We start from the raw sequence: 17,869 nt of genomic DNA, 5'->3' as shown, positions 1-17,869 counted from the left end.
CCAGTCCCTCCTGCAGCAAAGCACCCCCACAACATGATGCGGCCACCCCCGTCCTTCACGGTTGGGATGGTGTTCTTCGGCTTGCAAGCCTCCCCCTTTTTCCTCCAAACATAACGATGGTCATTATGGCCAAACAGTTCTATTTTTGTTTCATCAGACCAGAGGACATTTCTCCTAAAAGTACGATCTTTGTCCCCATGTGCAGTTGCAAACTGTAGTCTGGCTTTTTTATGGCGGTTTTGGAGCAGTGGCATCTTCCTTGCTGAGCTGCCTTTCAGGTTATGTCGATATAGGACTTGCTTTACTGTGGATATAGATACTTTTGTACACGTTTCCTCCAGCATCTTCACAAGGTCCTTTGCTGTTGTTCTGGGATTGATTTGCACTTTTACGCACCAAAGTATGTTCACTTCTAGGAGATAGAATGCGTCTCCTTCCTGAGCGGTATGGCGGCTGCGTGGTCCCATGGTGTTTATACTTGCGTACTATTGTTTGTACAGATGAACGTGACACCTTCAGGCGTTTTGAAATTGTTCCCAAGGATGAACCAGACTTGTGAAGGTCTACATTTTTGTTCTGAGGTCTTGGCTGACTTCTTTTGATTTTCCCATGATGTCAAGCAAAGAGGCACTGAGTTTGAAGGTAGGCCTTGAAATACATCCACAGGTACACCTCCAATTGACTCAAATGATGTCAATTAGTCTATCAGAAGCTTCTAAAGCCATGACATCATTTTCATGAATTTTCCAAGCTGTTTAAAGGCACAGTCAACTTAGTGTATGTGAACTTCTGACCCACTGGAATTGTGATACAGTGAATTATAAGTCAGGTAATCTGTCTGTAAACAATTGTTGGAAAAATTACTTCATGCACAAAGTAGATGTCCTAACCGACTTGCCAAAACTATAGTTTGTCAACAAGAAATTTGTGGAGTGGTTGAAAAACGAGTTTTAATGACTCCAACCTAAGTGTATGTAAACTTCGACTTCATCTGTACTATATGAGTCTGCAGCTTTGTAACTCGACCATGCAGCGTCATTTTGCTGTATTACTATGTCTTTCCACTGACCTAATGATGATGGCATTATCAATCTGAAAGGATTTATTTTTCAAAACACATTTCATAACTGAAATGACAGTTTTATATGTAGGCTTATACTGGGGGGTTACTTCTTAGGGTTCTTCTCTGCTGCTGTTCCTTTCAAATGGAAATGGGATCTAATATACACAGTGTAGAACACCTTAGGAACAAATCTTTCCATGACATAGACTGACCAGGTGAATCCAGGTGATGTCACCTGTTAAATCCACTTAAAAATCAGTGTAGATGAAAGGGAGGAGAAAGGTTAAAGAAGGATTTTTAAACCTTGAGACAATTGAGACATTGATCGTGTATGTGTGCCATTCAGAGGGTGAATGGGCAAGACAAAAGATTTAACTGCCTTTGAACGGGGGATGGTAGTAGGTGCCAGGCGCCCAGGTTTGAGTGTGTCAAGAACTGCAATGCTAGTCCACACCCAAAGGACATCCAACCAACATGACAAACTTTGGGAAGCATTGGATTCAACATGGACCAGCATCCCTGTGGAACGCTTTAGCAGTGGAAGAGCAATAGCTAGGACGTATATGCACAAGTTTCACCACTGAAGCTAGGATGATTCATCATTTCAAGCTTGAGCTGGGACACAAACACTTTTCTGTCACTCATGTAGAAGAACAAGTATGCAAATGAAATAACAACACTTTAAATTGGCATTTATAACTACAGTGTATCTCCATCTCTTCACTCAGTGACAGCATTAAGGGAGACAAAAAATAGCTGAGGACAGGGCTGTCACCAACTCGGACTATCCATTCAGTCAAACCAAAGGCAATATTCCTGATATATCCAGACAAGTCCATTGAATTGCACAATAATCTGCTGCATGGAGAACAAAGGAATCAGCATCTGATGTTTAGCGTAAAGAAGTTACATGAAAACAGTGACATTCTGTTAAACAGAGACAGAACCAAAGTGGACATTCCTTCAGCATTGCAACATCCCCTTCCAGGCTTTACTGAGCTGGCTGAGGATCAGGAGAATACTTTCCCTTCTTACTTTTCCTTCTAGCAGATACAGGTATATGTTCTATCCCTCTATCCTCTACCCCTCTCTCACAGAACATGATATGATACTGCCTGGCCGGTTGTTGGACTGAAGGCAGATTTACTCAACCTGGTTTTGGAACAGGGATTTTCTACACTTTTCCATCTTACAACATCCAGATATGTAAATAAATACTCTGATGGTGACTTAGCTGGGAAATGTAAGAATGAAACCACCTGGCATTTAATTATCTCTGAACTGGACTGAACCTAAGAGCTCTCATCCAACACTTCTCACTCTGCCCCTACTCGGATGGTATTGCGCCGTCCCAACCTTTGCTCTCTCTCTCCCGCTACTCTCTCCTCTTCCATCCTATCATCTCTTCCCTCTGCTCAAACCTTCTCCAACCTATCTCCTGATTCTGCCTCCTCAACCCTCCTCTCCTCCTTTCTGCATCCTTTGACTCTCTATGTCCCCTATCCTCCAGGCCGGCTCGGTCCTCCCCTCCTGCTCCGTGGCTCGACGACTCATTGCGAGCTCACAGAACAGGGCTCCGGGCAGCCGAGCGGAAATGGAGGAAAACTCACCTCCCTGCGGACCTGGCATCCTTTCACTCCCTCTTCTCTACATTTTCCTCTTCTGTCTCTGCTGCTAAAGCCACTTTCTACCACTCTAAATTCCAAGCATCTGCCTCTAACCCTAGGAAGCTCTTTGCCACCTTCTCCTCCCTCCTGAATCCTCCCCCCCCCCCCCCCCCCTCCCTCTCCGGATGACTTCGTCAACCATTTTGAAAAGAAGGTCGATGACATCCGATCCTCGTTTGCTAAGTCAAACGACACCGCTGGTCCTGCTCACACTGCCCTACCCTGTGCTTTGACCTCTTTCTCCCCTCTCTCTCCAGATGAAATCTCGCGTCTTGTGACGGCCGGCCGCCCAACAACCTGCCCGCTTGACCCTATCCCCTCCTCTCTTCTCCAGACCATTTCCGGAGACCTTCTCCCTTACCTCACCTCGCTCATCAACTCATCCTTGACCGCTGGCTACGTCCCTTCCGTCTTCAAGAGAGCGAGAGTTGCACCCCTTCTGAAAAAACCTACACTCGATCCCTCCGATGTCAACAACTACAGACCAGTATCCCTTCTTTCTTTTCTCTCCAAAACTCTTGAACGTGCCGTCCTTGGCCAGCTCTCCTGCTATCTCTCTCAGAATGACCTTCTTGATCCAAATCAGTCAGGTTTCAAGACTGGTCATTCAACTGAGACTGCTCTTCTCTGTGTCACGGAGGCTCTCCGCACTGCTAAAGCTAACTCTCTCTCCTCTGCTCTCATCCTTCTAGACCTATCTGCTGCCTTTGATACGTCCTACCTGACAGGTCGCTCCTACCAGGTGGCGTGGCGAGAATCTGTCTCCGCACCACGTGCTCTCACCACTGGTGTCCCCCAGGGCTCTGTTCTAGGCCCTCTCGTATTCTCGCTATACACCAAGTCACTTGGCTCTGTCATATCCTCACATGGTCTCTCCTATCATTGCTATGCAGACGACACACAATTAATCTTCTCCTTTCCCCCTTCTGATAACCAGGTGGCGAATCGCATCTCTGCATGTCTGGCAGACATATCAGTGTGGATGACGGATCACCACCTCAAGCTAAACCTCGGCAAGACGGAGCTGCTCTTCCTCCCGGGGAAGGACTGCCCGTTCCATGATCTCGCCATCACGGTTGACAACTCCATTGTGTCCCCCTCCCAGAGAGCTAAGAACCTTGGCGTGACCCTGGACAACACCCTGTCGTTCTCCACTAACATCAAGGCGGTGACCCGATCCTGTAGGTTCATGCTCTACAACATTCGCAGAGTACGACCCTGCCTCACACAGGAAGCGGCGCAGGTCCTAATCCAGGCACTTGTCATCTCCCGTCTGGATTACTGCAACTCGCTGTTGGCTGGGCTCCCTGCCTGTGCCATTAAACCCCTACAACTCATCCAGAACGCCACAGCCCGTCTGGTGTTCAACCTTCCCAAGTTCTCTCACGTCACCCCGCTCCTTCGCTCTCTCCACTGGCTTCCAGTTGAAGCTCGCATCCGCTACAAGACCATGGTGCTTGCCTACGGAGCTGTGAGGGGAACGGCACCTCCGTACCTTCAGGCTCTGATCAGGCCCTACACCCAAACAAGGGCACTGCGTTCATCCACCTCTGGCCTGCTCGCCTCCCTACCTCTGAGGAAGCACAGTTCCCGCTCAGCCCAGTCAAAACTGTTCGCTGCTCTGGCACCCCAATGGTGGAACAAGCTCCCTCACGACGCCAGGACAGCGGAGTCAATCACCACCTTCCGGAGACACCTGAAACCCCACCTCTTTAAGGAATACCTAGGATAGGATAAAGTAATCCTTCTAACCCCCCCCCCCCTTAAAAGATTTAGATGCACTATTGTAAAGTGGTTGTTCCACTGGATATCATAAGGTGAATGCACCAATTTGTAAGTCCCTCTGGATAAGAGCTCAGTTGGTAGAGCATGGTGTTTGCAACGCCAGGGTTGTGGGTTCGATTCCCACGGGGGGCCAGCACAGAAAAAAAATGTATGAAATGAAATGTATGCATTCACTACTGTAAGTCGCTCTGGATAAGAGCGTCTGCTAAATGACTAAAAATGTTTAAAAAAAAAGAAAGAAAAAAAGAGCGTCTGCTAAATGACTTAAATGTAAATGTAATGTATATGAAATGACCAACTGGGACCACAGAGAACCAGTGTGATGCAGAGCAGGCACCAACACCAACATGGAGACAGACAGATCTTCAAGGCACTGAGAAAATGGATAACTACAGTGGATCCTAATTTTTTCTCTGATTCTGGTTTTAAAACCTCAATAACTTTCCTAGAGCGATGAGTCATGATGAGACTCGGAGCGCTGCATGTCATACCGATGCAGATGGTGTAATTAATTAACAACATAGCTAGCCTTGGCAATGGTAGCCTCTCACCATCATGTCTTAATGTGGTCATGTTGCGGTCACTAAATGCACTTTACTCCGTCAAAAACAAGTGTTTTCATACTATGAGAGAGAAAGAGACTCAGACATGGATACAAGCACTGGCAGAGACAGCGAGAGAGAGAGAAAGGGAAAGAAAGAGCAGGGGAGAGAGCTAGTACTGTGTGTCTCTGTCAGGATATTAAATAGGTCAGCACCAGCTAGTAGATTAGCGACTTCTCCCAGGCAACCAGGCCAGGCTCAATGGCAACAGACCGTTGTGAGACCTCGTACAGCCAGCCAGCAGGCCTCAGAGAGAGAGGGAGGCCCAGGCCCTGGAGCAGAGTTAATACACTGGACACACTGGTGATTTAACCTGGAAGCCACAGGGACTGGGTCAACACACACTTAACAGCCTCTCTGTGAGTCTGCCCAGCAACCTAATAACACACCATTTCCCCTCAACTGAGAAAAGGTCAGAAGAGGCTGAATGGCTTAATCTGTTCCTCTATTCATGTTTATTGGTTGGACTGAATGCACAGTAGCAAGCAAAAGTTCTCTTTTTCTGAACATTTCAAATAAACACAGAACGCCTACCTGGATATAAAACAAACACACCTATTAATTCAAATAAATTCATATTTTGTGTTCGGTTAAGCCAATTTAGCTAGTACCATCGTATAGTATACCTATTTAAATTTAACTTAACAAAAATAAACTGTTAAGAGACAGACAGTCTTCAGAACAGGCCTCACCTTGTGCTCTGGAGTAGATGGTGACTGAGCCGTTCACTAGGCCAGTGTATAAACACTGCTTCTTGTGTACTAGGCTGGTCACGGTAGACTTGTCTGGGGTGAAGAAGTGTTGTAGACGGACCTTCTTGGATCGCTGGCTGCTCTTATAGACTATGATGCTGCAGAGGAAGACAAGAGACAGGAAAATTAAATATGATCATGTTCTGCACATACAGTGCCTTCTGAAAGTATTCAGACCCCTTGACTATTCCACATTTTGTTACGTTACAGCCTTATTCTTAAACTGATTAAATTGTTTTTAGAAATGTTTGCAAAAAATATATATAAAACATTACTGAAATATCACATTTACATAAGTATTCAGACCCTTTAATCAGTACATTGTTGAAGCACCTTTGGCAGCGATTACAGCCTTGAGTCTTCTTGTGTATGATGCTACAAGCTTGGCACACCTGTATTTGGGGAGTTTCTCTGTAGATCCTCTCAAGCGTTGTAAGGTTGGTTGGGGAGTTTCTCTGGTCTTCTGGTCTCTCAGGTCTCAGGTCTCTCCAGAGATGTTCAATCTCTCTGTACTTTGCTCCGTTCATCTTTCCCTCAATCCTGACTAGTCTCCCAGTCCTTGCTGCTGAAAAACATCCACACAGTATGATGCTGCCAGCATCATGCTTCACCATAGGGATGGTGCCTGGTTTCCTCCAGATGTGACGCTTGGCATTCAGATCAAAGAGTTCAACCTTGGTTTCATCAGACCAGAGAATCTTGTTTCTCATGGTCAGAGTCCTTTAGGTGCCTCTTGGCAAACTCCAAGCGAGCTGTCATGCCATTTACTGAGGAGTGGCTTCCATCTGGCCACTCTACCATAAAGGCCTGATTGGTGGAGTGCTGCAGAGATGGTTGTCCTTTTTGAAAGGTACTCCCATCTCCAAAGAGGAACTTTGGAGCTCTGTCAGAGTGACCATCGGGTTCTTGGTCACCTCCCTGACCAAGGCCCTTCTCCCTCGATAGCTCAGTTTGCCAGCTCTAGGAAAAGTCTTGGTGGTTCCAAACGTCTTCCATTTAAGAATGATGAAGGCCACTGTGTTCTTGGGGACCTTCAATGCAGCATAAATGTTTTGGTACCCTTCCCAGATTTGTGCCTCGACACAAGCCTGTCTCGGAGCTCTACAGACAATTCCTTCGACCTCATGGCTTGGTTTTTGCTCTGACATGCACTGTCAACTGTGGGACCTTATATAGACAGGTGTGTGCCTCTCCAAATTATGTCCAATCAATTGAATTTACCACAGGTGGACCCCAGTTAAGTTGTAGAAACATCTCAAGGATGATCAATGGAAACAGGATGCACCTGAGCTCAATTACGAGTCTCATAGCAAAGGGTCTGAATACTAATGTAAATAAGGTAGCTGTTTTTTCTATTTTTTCTATATTTGCAAAAAAATCCAAAAACCTGTTTTAGCTTTGTAATTATTTGGTATTATTGTGTGTAGATTGTTGAGGAAAAACATTTACTTAATCCATTTTAGAATAAGGCCGTAACGTAACAAAATTTGGAAAAATTCAAGGGGTCTGAATACTTTCCGAATGCACCGCATGAAGAAATTATAATACAATCAAATCATTACATCAGTTGATTTATTTTGATACCTGCGTATTGCAGTTGAGGTGAAGACCAGATGTAGGCTTACAGTAAGTTTGTAATTAGGCTTGTGGATGTAAACCCATACATACCTGCCCTCCTCCATGCCCAGACAGACCGTGGGGGCATCACTGGTCTTCCCTGCTGAGGAATGATTATTTTCGGGGTTCCCCTCCCCGTTCTCCTGGGTCCTCTGCTCCATGGGTACATACGCCATACACAGGATCCGTGACTCAACATTGAAGCACTCTGTCACTTTGGGGCTGGAGTTTTGCATGGCTACGATGGCTATCTGACCCATCTGGTTGGTGCAGCTCGCCACCTGAACAGGGATAGGAGTAGTAACATTTAGGAGGAGGGACAGTAGTTTTTCCTTACCACATGACCTGACCAGGAAAGATTCCATGCTCTAGCTAGGAAATAAAAGCCTTTTACAGAGCAACAATCACAACAACAAACTGTTACAATGCTTCTAACCACTCCAGCAGAAAGCTGCACAGCTGACTGACCAGTAGGAGCTTAGAGTGGGACAGAATAGCCCTCTCAATCCAGGCCAACAGTGAGTCATTTACAATGGAAAGGTGTGAGCTTTCATTGAGAATGGGAACAGTCCATCACTGGAGGGCATTGGGAGTCAAAGTATTGTGAATGTTTTATCACTGTGTCTGAAGTAAATACACACAGCTAAGAGGCACTAAACTGATTCATACAGTAAACATACCACTGGTTCAGAATTACAGCTCATGAATGAAAGGGCCTCTGTTCAATTATTCATATAAATCTCAGTGTGAGTGGAAGAAAGCTTTTTTATAGCTGATGATGAGTGAGATGTCTACTCTCAACACTTGGCTCTGGCTAGAAGCATAAGCGACAGTATGCATCTGTTGTTATATGGCAGGTAGCCTATTGGTTAGAGCGTTGGACTAGTAACCGCAAGATCAAATCCCCGAGCTGACAAGGTACAAATCTGTCGTTCTGCCCCTGAACAAGGCAGTTATCCCTCTGTTCCTTGGCCCTCATTGAAAATAAAAATGTGTTCTTAACTGACTTGCCTAGTAAAATAGAGGTAAAATACAATGAAGCACATGGGTGTCCATACTGTACAAAGGTATATGTTTTAGAAAATGAAACCTCCAGGTGTCCTCACCCACACACAGCCGTGTCCCAGAGCAGGGGTGTCTGCTGTGCTCTCTATGTTGATGTGGGGCTCGGGGTTATGGACCGCACACTCCACCTGACACAGAGAGGGAACAGACACAGTTTTCACATTGTAGTCATTTCCTACATGGCATTGTAGCAAATGATTCATGCAGCCATGGGATGTGGACTCTGTACATGGAGCCATTAACTTTGCCCACAGCTCAGAGAGAAGGAGGCCGTGTGGGGGAGCGGAGGCCCACCTTGAACTCCTGTAGTTTGGACATGACCACAGGCATCTGCCTGAGCAGCAGAGGATGTTTCTGCTTCTTGATCTGGTTACCATCATCCTCTGCAAAGAACCAGCCCTGCAGGTTGTCCTCCTCTGTTAGCAAAAACACACACACACACACACACACACACACACACACACACACACACACACACACACACACACACACACACACACACACACACACACACACACACACACACACACACACAACACACACACACACACAACACACACACACACACACACACACACACACACACACACACACACACACACACCGTTTGAGTGACAAGTCCATACCAGAGTCATTTCATTTTTAAAGAGGAACACTATGTCCAGTGTGGAGCGATCCTAAATTCTAACCAGTAAATATTTCCAAATATGTTACATAACACCTGATTCTATAATCTATACACCAGATTCAGGCTTTATAACTTAATGATCCATTTTACAGAGGGGACTACAGAACTGGAAAAGTGAATTTGAACTAATGATATTCACTCAGTAAACATAGATTTTCAAATAGCCATTGCTGTGCAACTGAACCTGGATTTTGGAAGTGAGCCACGAAGCCAGGGGCAGTTTGAACATTTCCAAGTGGAAAAAGGGCAGAGAGGCAGTCCCTCTGCCTACACCTACTACCGTGTTCTATGGAACTACAAAGTGACAGAGACAGTGGAGACAAGCAATACGGAACGTCAACAGACAGAGCATTGGGTCTGTGATTGTGACTGAGGCCAGATTAGACGTACCCAGAGCCAGCTTGGCCATCTGCAGGTTACTGATCCACGACTGTTTGATGGCCGGAGAGAACGTATTGAACACTGCACTGAAGTATGTGGGCCTGCCAGACCTGCCCAGAGGAGAAAGAGAGAGAGAGAGAGAGAGAGAGAGAGAGAGAGAGAGGGGAGGCATAGAGAGAGAGCGAGAGAGAGAGAGAGAGAGAGAGGGGAGGCATAGAGAGTGAGAGAGAGAGAGAGAGAGAGAGAGAGAGAGAGGAGGCATAGAGAGAGAGAGAGAGAGAGAGAGAGAGAGAGAGAGAGAGAGAGAGGAGGCATAGAGAGAGAGAGAGAGAGAGAGAGAGAGAGAGAGAGAGAGAGAGGAGGCATAGAGAGAGAGAGAGAGAGAGAGAGAGAGAGAGAGAGAGAGAGAGAGAGAGAGAGAGAGGGGGGAGGCATAGAGAGAGAGAGGGGAGGCATAGAGAGAGAGAGAGAGAGAGAGGAGGCATAGAGAGAGAGAGAGAGAGAGAGAGAGGAGGCATAGAGAGAGAGCGAGAGAGAGAGAGGGAGGCATAGAGAGAGAGAGAGAGAGAGAGAGAGAAAGAGAGGGGAGGCATAGAGAGAGAGCGAGAGAGAGAGAGGGGAGGCATAGAGAGTGAGAGAGAGAGAGAGAGAGAGAGAGAGAGAGAGAGAGAGAGAGGAGGCATAGAGAGAGAGAGAGAGAGAGAGGAGGCATAGAGAGAGAGAGAGAGAGAGAGAGAGAGAGAGGGGAGGCATAGAGAGAGAGAGAGAGAGAGAGAGAGGGGAGGCATAGAGAGAGAGAGAGAGAGAGAGAGGGGGGGGCATAGAGAGAGAGAGCGAGAGAGAGAGAGAGAGAGAGAGAGAGGGGGGAGGCAGAGAGAGAGAGAGAGAGAGAGAGAGAGAGAGAGATAGAGATAGAGAGAGGAGGCATAGAGAGAGATAGAGATAGAGAGAGGAGGCATAGAGAGAGAGAGAGAGAGAGAGAGAGAGGGGAGGCATAGAGAGAGAGAGGGGAGGCATAGAGAGAGAGAGGGGAGGCATAGAGAGAGAGAGAGAGAGAGAGAGAGAGGAGGCATAGAGAGAGAGAGAGAGAGAGAGAGAGAGAGGGGAGGCATATAGAGAGAGCGAGAGAGAGAGGGAGGCATAGAGAGAGAGAGAGAGAGAGAGAGAGAGAGAGCGAGAGAGAGGAGGCATAGAGAGAGAGAGAGAGAGAGAGAGAGAGGGGAGGCATACAGAGAGAGAGAGAGAGAGAGAGAGAGAGAGAGAGAGAGAGAGAGAGAGTGTTGATACAGTGACAGGATCCATTATATAGTGTGTTGCTCAGAGCCCACTCAGTGCATTGAAATGTAACACTGGGGTGTATCCAAACATGTTGGTTTGGTAGGAGTGAATGAACATGAGTAAATAAATACTGATTTTATTTAAAGTCAGTGCACTACTTTTCTGCACTATTTTCAAAGATTTATGCAACTGCTCAGTGATCCAGATTTTGAATACAGCCCACATAACTCCCATATCCCCAGATGACACAGAGGAACAGCCCAGTGCTGTCAGAGGAACCTAACAGCTGAAGGGACATGTGATCCTGCTCACTGACAGCAGACAGGGCTGTGAATAATTCAAGACAACAATGATTACAACAGCTAATAACAGCCAACGTAAATACCGCATCACAGAAGGATCTCTCTGGCATGCAACTTCCTGTTTACTCCCTCTCTCCATCTCTGTCTCTCTCTCTCTGGAGAGTGTTGTTTTTAGATGTGGGCGATCAGAGAGGAATGAGAGCAGCAGAGTTGTATCTCTAAACGTGATGCCCTGTGGTCTCAGGGGTCAGTGTGAGTAAACAAGGTGCTGGTTAGGTCCAGTAGGGACCATGTGAAGGGAGGGAGTACTCTCCTATAGTAATGAGTTGATGAAACAGCTGCACTGTCTTCTCAGAGGAGATAAACACACTGCTCCACAGCAGAAAGCACAGAGCTCTAACAGACTAAATCCTACCCCTGAGATCAGACTAGAACAAAGTTAAAGTTGTTACCACTGTGGCGGTAACACACTGTGCTCATTCCTGAATGGTGAGATGAGACAGTGAGGGAGTGAGGACATAGGGGCCTAACCTAGTGTGTGAGAGAGAGACAGCAGTGTGGTGTGAGAGAGACAGCAGTGTGGTGGGAGTGAGGTCTATGTGTGAGAGAGAGACAGCAGTGTGGTGGGAGTGAGGTCTATGTGTGAGAGAAAGACAGCAGTGTGGTGGGAGTGAGGTCTATGTGTGAGAGAGAGACAGCAGTGTGGTGGGAGTGAGGTCTATGTGTGAGAGAGAGTCAGCAGTGTGGTGGGAGTGAGGTCTATGTGAGAGAGAGACAGCAGTGTGGTGGGAGTGAGGTCTATGTGTGAGAGAGAGACAGCAGTGTGGTGTGAGAGAGAGACAGCAGTGTGGTGGGAGTGAGGTCTATGTGTGAGAGAGAGACAGCAGTGTGGTGGAAGTGAGGTCTATGTGTGAGAGAGACAGCAGTGTGGTGGGAGTGAGGTCTATGTGTGAGAGAAAGACAGCAGTGTGGTGGAAGTGAGGTCTATGTGTGAGAGAGAGACAGCAGTGTGGTGGAAGTGAGGTCTATGTGTGAGAGAGACAGCAGTGTGGTGGGAGTGAGGTCTATGTGTGAGAGAAAGACAGCAGTGTGGTGGAAGTGAGGTCTATGTGTGAGAGAGAGACAGCAGTGTGGTGGGAGTGAGGTCTATGTGTGAGAGAGACAGCAGTGTGGTGGGAGTGAGGTCTATGTGTGAGAGAGAGACAGCAGTGTGGTGGAAGTGAGGTCTATGTGTGAGAGAGACAGCAGTGTGGTGGGAGTGAGGTCTATGTGTGAGAGAAAGACAGCAGTGTGGTGGAAGTGAGGTCTATGTGTGAGAGAGAGACAGCAGTGTGGTGGGAGTGAGGTCTATGTGTGTGAGAGAGACAGCAGTGTGGTGGGAGTGAGGTCTATGTGTGAGAGAGACAACAGTGTGGTGGGAGTGAGATCTATGTGTGAGAGAGAGACAGCAGTGTGGTGGGAGTGAGGTCTATGTGTGAGAGAGAGACAGCAGTGTGGTGGGAGTGAGGTCTATGTGTGAGAGAGAGACAGCAGTGTGGTGGGAGTGAGGTCTATGTGTGAGAGAGAGACAGCAGTGTGGTGGGAGTGAGGTCTATGTGTGAGAGAAACAGCAGTGGTGTGTGTAAGGTCTACTGTATGTGTGAGAGAAACAGCAGTGGTGTGTGTAAGGTCTACTGTATGTGTGAGAGAAACAGCAGTGGTGTGTGTAAGGTCTACTGTATGTGTGAGAGAAACAGCAGTGGTGTGTGTAAGGTATACTGTATGTGTGAGAGAAACAGCAGTGGTGTGTGTAAGACACTGACTTGTCCGGTTTGCCAGGCAGCTGCAGCTGGATCCTACAACGGTCTGCAGCCCGGATCTCTTCCTCCTTCTTCAGGATGAGACGCTGCAGACCTGACACCCAGTCATGGGCCACCGTAGGGTTAACGTTCTAGAGGAGGGAGGGATGGAAAAGAGCCAGAGATAGAGTCAGATAAAGTATTAACACAAGACACTGCTTAAACCATAGCCCCATAATGTCAAGCTAAATCTATAACAGCTTTTATTCATGCCATTGGGCGAGCAGAGATTGACTCCACACACCAGCTCTTCCAAATTTACCACAAAAGGCCCCCTCTGTCTTGTGTGTGTGTGAGACACACATGTCTCTCTGTGTGCCTGTTCTCTGCTCCCCACCACTCTCAGACAGACAGAAACACATCTCTCTGTGTGCCTCTGACCTGTTCTCTGCTCCCCACCACTCTCAGACAGACAGAAATACGTCTCTCTGTGTGCCTCTGACCTGTTCACTGCTCCCCACCACTCTCAGACAGACAGAAATACGTCTCTCTGTGTGCCTCTGACCTGTTCTCTGCTCCCCCACCACTCTCAGACAGAAACATGTCTCTCTGTGTGCCTCTGACCTGTTCTCTGCTCCCCCACCACTCTCAGACAGACAGAAACATGTCTCTCTGTGTGCCTCTGACCTGTTCTCTGCTCCCCACCACTCTCAGACAGACAGAAACATGTCTCTCTGTGTGCCTCTGGCCTGTTCTCTGCTCCCCCACCACTCTCAGATACAAACATGTCTCTCTGTGTGCCTCTGACCTGTTCTCTGCTCCCCACCACTCTCAGACAGAAACACGTCTCTCTGTGTGCCTCTGACCTGTTCTCTGCTCCCCACCACTCTCAGACAGAAACACGTCTCTCTGTGTGCCTCTGGCCTGTTCTCTGCTCCCCCACCACTCTCAGACAGAAACATGTCTCTCTGTGTGCCTCTGACCTGTTCTCTGCTCCCCACCACTCTCAGACAGAAACACGTCTCTCTGTGTGCCTCTGACCTGTTCTCTGCTCCCCCACCACTCTCAGACAGACAGAAACATGTCTCTCTGTGTGCCTCTGACCTGTTCTCTGCTCCCCCACCACTCTCAGACAGAAACACGTCTCTCTGTGTGCCTCTGACCTGTTCTCTGCTCCCCCACCACTCTCAGACAGACAGAAACACGTCTCTCTGTGTGCCTCTGACCTGTTCTCTGCTCCCCCACCACTCTCAAACAGACAGAAACATGTCTCTCTGTGTGCCTCTGGCCTGTTCTCTGCTCCCCACCACTCTCAGACAGAAACATGTCTCTCTGTGTGCCTCTGACCTGTTCTCTGCTCCCCCACCACTCTCAGACAGAAACATGTCTCTCTGTGTGCCTCTGACCTGTTCTCTGCTCCCCACCACTCTCAGACAGAAACACGTCTCTCTGTGTGCCTCTGACCTGTTCTCTGCTCCCCCACCACTCTCAGACAGACAGAAACATGTCTCTCTGTGTGCCTCTGAACTGTTCTCTGCTACCCACCACTCTCAGACAGAAACACATCTCTCTGTGTGCCTCTGACCTGTTCTCTGCTCCCCACCACTCTCAGACAGACAGAAATACGTCTCTCTGTGTGCCTCTGACCTGTTCACTGCTCCCCACCACTCTCAGACAGACAGAAATACGTCTCTCTGTGTGCCTCTGACCTGTTCTCTGCTCCCCCACCACTCTCAGACAGAAACATGTCTCTCTGTGTGCCTCTGACCTGTTCTCTGCTCCCCCACCACTCTCAGACAGACAGAAACATGTCTCTCTGTGTGCCTCTGACCTGTTCTCTGCTCCCCACCACTCTCAGACAGACAGAAACATGTCTCTCTGTGTGCCTCTGGCCTGTTCTCTGCTCCCCCACCACTCTCAGATACAAACATGTCTCTCTGTGTGCCTCTGACCTGTTCTCTGCTCCCCACCACTCTCAGACAGAAACACGTCTCTCTGTGTGCCTCTGACCTGTTCTCTGCTCCCCACCACTCTCAGACAGAAACACGTCTCTCTGTGTGCCTCTGGCCTGTTCTCTGCTCCCCCACCACTCTCAGACAGAAACATGTCTCTCTGTGTGCCTCTGACCTGTTCTCTGCTCCCCACCACTCTCAGACAGAAACACGTCTCTCTGTGTGCCTCTGACCTGTTCTCTGCTCCCCCACCACTCTCAGACAGACAGAAACATGTCTCTCTGTGTGCCTCTGACCTGTTCTCTGCTCCCCCACCACTCTCAGACAGAAACACGTCTCTCTGTGTGCCTCTGACCTGTTCTCTGCTCCCCCACCACTCTCAGACAGACAGAAACACGTCTCTCTGTGTGCCTCTGACCTGTTCTCTGCTCCCCCACCACTCTCAAACAGACAGAAACATGTCTCTCTGTGTGCCTCTGGCCTGTTCTCTGCTCCCCACCACTCTCAGACAGAAACATGTCTCTCTGTGTGCCTCTGACCTGTTCTCTGCTCCCCCACCACTCTCAGACAGAAACATGTCTCTCTGTGTGCCTCTGACCTGTTCTCTGCTCCCCACCACTCTCAGACAGAAACACGTCTCTCTGTGTGCCTCTGACCTGTTCTCTGCTCCCCCACCACTCTCAGACAGACAGAAACATGTCTCTCTGTGTGCCTCTGACCTGTTCTCTGCTACCCACCACTCTCAGACAGAAACACATCTCTCTGTGTGCCTCTGACCTGTTCTCTGCTCCCCACCACTCTCAGACAGACAGAAATACGTCTCTCTGTGTGCCTCTGACCTGTTCACTGCTCCCCACCACTCTCAGACAGACAGAAATACGTCTCTCTGTGTGCCTCTGACCTGTTCTCTGCTCCCCCACCACTCTCAGACAGAAACATGTCTCTCTGTGTGCCTCTGACCTGTTCTCTGCTCCCCCACCACTCTCAGACAGACAGAAACATGTCTCTCTGTGTGCCTCTGACCTGTTCTCTGCTCCCCACCACTCTCAGACAGAAACACATCTCTCTGTGTGCCTCTGGCCTGTTCTCTGCTCCCCCACCACTTTCAGACAGAAACATGTCTCTCTGTGTGCGTCTGACCTGTTCTCTGCTCCCCCACCACTCTCAGACAGAAACATGTCTCTCTGTGTGCCTCTGACCTGTTCTCTGCTCGCCCACCACTCTCAGACAGACAGAAACACATCTCTCTGTGTGCCTCTGGCCTGTTCTCTGCTCCCCCACCACTTTCAGACAGAAACATGTCTCTCTGTGTGCCTCTGACCTGTTCTCTGCTCCCCCACCACTCTCAGACAGACAGAAACACGTCTCTCTGTGTGCCTCTGACCTGTTCTCTGCTCCCCCACCACTTTCAGACAGAAACATGTCTCTCTGTGTGCCTCTGGCCTGTTCTCTGCTCCCCCACCACTCTCAGACAGAAACACATCTCTCTGTGTGCCTCTGACCTGTTCTCTGCTCCCCACCACTCTCAGACAGACAGAAATACGTCTCTCTGTGTGCCTCTGACCTGTTCACTGCTCCCCACCACTCTCAGACAGACAGAAATACGTCTCTCTGTGTGCCTCTGACCTGTTCTCTGCTCCCCCACCACTCTCAGACAGAAACATGTCTCTCTGTGTGCCTCTGACCTGTTCTCTGCTCCCCCACCACTCTCAGACAGAAACACATCTCTCTGTGTGCCTCTGGCCTGTTCTCTGCTCCCCCACCACTTTCAGACAGAAACATGTCTCTCTGTGTGCCTCTGACCTGTTCTCTGCTCCCCCACCACTCTCAGACAGACAGAAACATGTCTCTCTGTGTGCCTCTGACCTGTTCTCTGCTCCCCCACCACTCTCAGACAGAAACATGTCTCTCTGTGTGCCTCTGACCTGTTCTTTGCTCCCCCACCACTCTCAGACAGACAGAAACACATCTCTCTGTGTGCCTCTGGCCTGTTCTCTGCTCCCCCACCACTTTCAGACAGAAACATGTCTCTCTGTGTGCCTCTGACCTGTTCTCTGCTCCCCCACCACTCTCAGACAGACATAAACACGTCTCTCTGTGTGCCTCTGACCTGTTCTCTGCTCCCCCACCACTTTCAGACAGAAACATGTCTCTCTGTGTGCCTCTGGCCTGTTCTCTGCTCCCCCACCACTCTCAGACAGAAACATGTCTCTCTGTGTGCCTCTGACCTGTTCTCTGCTCCCCACCACTCTCAGACAGAAACGCGTCTCTCTGTGTGCCTCTGACCTGTTCTCTGCTCCCCACCACTCTCAGACAGAAACATGTCTCTCTGTGTGCCTCTGACCTGTTCTCTGCTCCCCACCACTCTCAGACAGACAGAAACATGTCTCTCTGTGTGCCTCTGACCTGTTCTCTGCTCCCCACCACTCTCAGACAGAAACACGTCTCTCTGTGTGCCTCTGACCTGTTCTCTGCTCCCCCACCACTCTCAGACAGACAGAAACACGTCTCTCTGTGTGCCTCTGACCTGTTCTCTGCTCCCCCACCACTTTCAGACAGAAACATGTCTCTCTGTGTGCCTCTGGCCTGTTCTCTGCTCCCCCACCACTCTCAGACAGAAACACATCTCTCTGTGTGCCTCTGACCTGTTCTCTGCTCCCCACCACGCTCAGACAGACAGAAATACGTCTCTCTGTGTGCCTCTGACCTGTTCACTGCTCCCCACCACTCTCAGACAGACAGAAATACGTCTCTCTGTGTGCCTCTGACCTGTTCTCTGCTCCCCCACCACTCTCAGACAGAAACATGTCTCTCTGTGTGCCTCTGACCTGTTCTCTGCTCCCCCACCACTCTCAGACAGAAACACATCTCTCTGTGTGCCTCTGGCCTGTTCTCTGCTCCCCCACCACTCTCAGACAGACAGAAACACGTCTCTCTGT

At 48.9% G+C, this 17,869-nt stretch overlaps 1 protein-coding gene across 2 annotated transcripts in view; it reads right to left on the bottom strand.

Moving 5' to 3' along the window:
• The window catches only part of LOC106574446 (Rho guanine nucleotide exchange factor (GEF) 10), a 106,497-nt gene that overhangs the window by 18,807 nt on the left and 69,821 nt on the right, over window positions 1-17,869 (bottom strand). For both annotated transcript variants that reach the window (XM_014150370.3, XM_014150449.3), the window contains 6 exons: window positions 13,003-13,130; window positions 9,630-9,730; window positions 8,846-8,967; window positions 8,593-8,679; window positions 7,538-7,767; window positions 5,810-5,967 (listed from right to left, as the gene is read on the bottom strand). In XM_014150370.3, coding sequence (XP_014005845.3) covers window positions 5,810-5,967; window positions 7,538-7,767; window positions 8,593-8,679; window positions 8,846-8,967; window positions 9,630-9,730; window positions 13,003-13,130 — 826 coding nt within the window. The remainder of the gene's footprint in view (window positions 1-5,809; window positions 5,968-7,537; window positions 7,768-8,592; window positions 8,680-8,845; window positions 8,968-9,629; window positions 9,731-13,002; window positions 13,131-17,869) is intronic.

The sequence above is a fragment of the Salmo salar genome, chromosome 01, assembly GCF_965601325.2.
Source record: "Salmo salar chromosome 01, fSalSal1, whole genome shotgun sequence".
In the NCBI taxonomy this organism is placed as follows: Eukaryota; Metazoa; Chordata; class Actinopteri; order Salmoniformes; family Salmonidae; genus Salmo; species Salmo salar.
Note: the sequence above shows the minus strand (reverse complement) of the source record. Positions and strands in the feature narration are given on the sequence as shown.